At 34.5% G+C, this 765-nt stretch overlaps 1 protein-coding gene across 1 annotated transcript in view; it reads left to right on the top strand.

Annotated features, from left to right (window-relative positions):
* LOC110723516 (putative F-box protein At2g02890) overlaps positions 1-541 on the top strand; it is a 1,206-nt gene extending 665 nt beyond the window's left edge. The window contains exon 1 of the mRNA XM_021902870.1: positions 1-541. This exon is cut by the window's left edge and continues 665 nt beyond it. Coding sequence (XP_021758562.1) covers positions 1-541 — 541 coding nt within the window.
* The last annotated feature ends 224 nt before the right edge of the window (positions 542-765 follow it).

Raw genomic sequence — 765 nt, 5'->3', positions numbered from 1 at the left:
TAATCAACCTGCTGTGATATGTAACGGAAAGTTGCATTGGGCATACAGCACGCTTAGTGTAGTCGTATACGATCCTTTCGACAAGCCTGATCAATGCGACTTCATCAAATTTCCAGAGGAATTTGATGATGAGGATGATTTTATACTCTTCTGTGACAACTTTCGCCTAAGCAATGTACAAGGGTGCATACGAATATACAACAAACGCGTTTATGATAGAGATCCAATCGCAATACTTACCTTTTGGGAGTATAATAACAATGCTTGGAACGTAAAAAAGTTCAATCTTAGTAGTGTTGATCTTGGTAGTATGGCCGCTGTTTCCTCTTGTTATAGGAAGTATAGTATGAAAATTAAAGGTTTTGATCCTTTCAACGGAGATATTGTCTATGCACACGCTTTAACATCAGGCCAATTTCTTGCAATAGACATGAAAGCTTTAACGGCACATACTATTGACGATTTAAGTTTAAGTAGTCCATTTCCTTTGATCATGAACTTATTTCCTTATTCCCAACTCCCATGGCCAACTCCGATTTAGGTTAGCCCGGCCTATATTATAGGTTCATTTGTTTCCATTTGATCTGAATTGTTTCCACTTGAATAAAGATTAATGTAGTATTCATTTTATTAATTTCTAGATATATTCATCAATTTGCTGTTTGATTAATTCCAAAATTATAATCTGAATTAGTACGAGTATATTATATTATGTATGCCTAGCTACTTGGTTACATTATGTTTCATTATTATTCTATCTATCTC

Source organism: Chenopodium quinoa, unplaced genomic scaffold, assembly GCF_001683475.1.
Source record: "Chenopodium quinoa cultivar QQ74 unplaced genomic scaffold, ASM168347v1, whole genome shotgun sequence".
In the NCBI taxonomy this organism is placed as follows: domain Eukaryota; kingdom Viridiplantae; phylum Streptophyta; class Magnoliopsida; order Caryophyllales; family Amaranthaceae; genus Chenopodium; species Chenopodium quinoa.
This window is presented reverse-complemented; position numbering and strand designations above follow the sequence as displayed.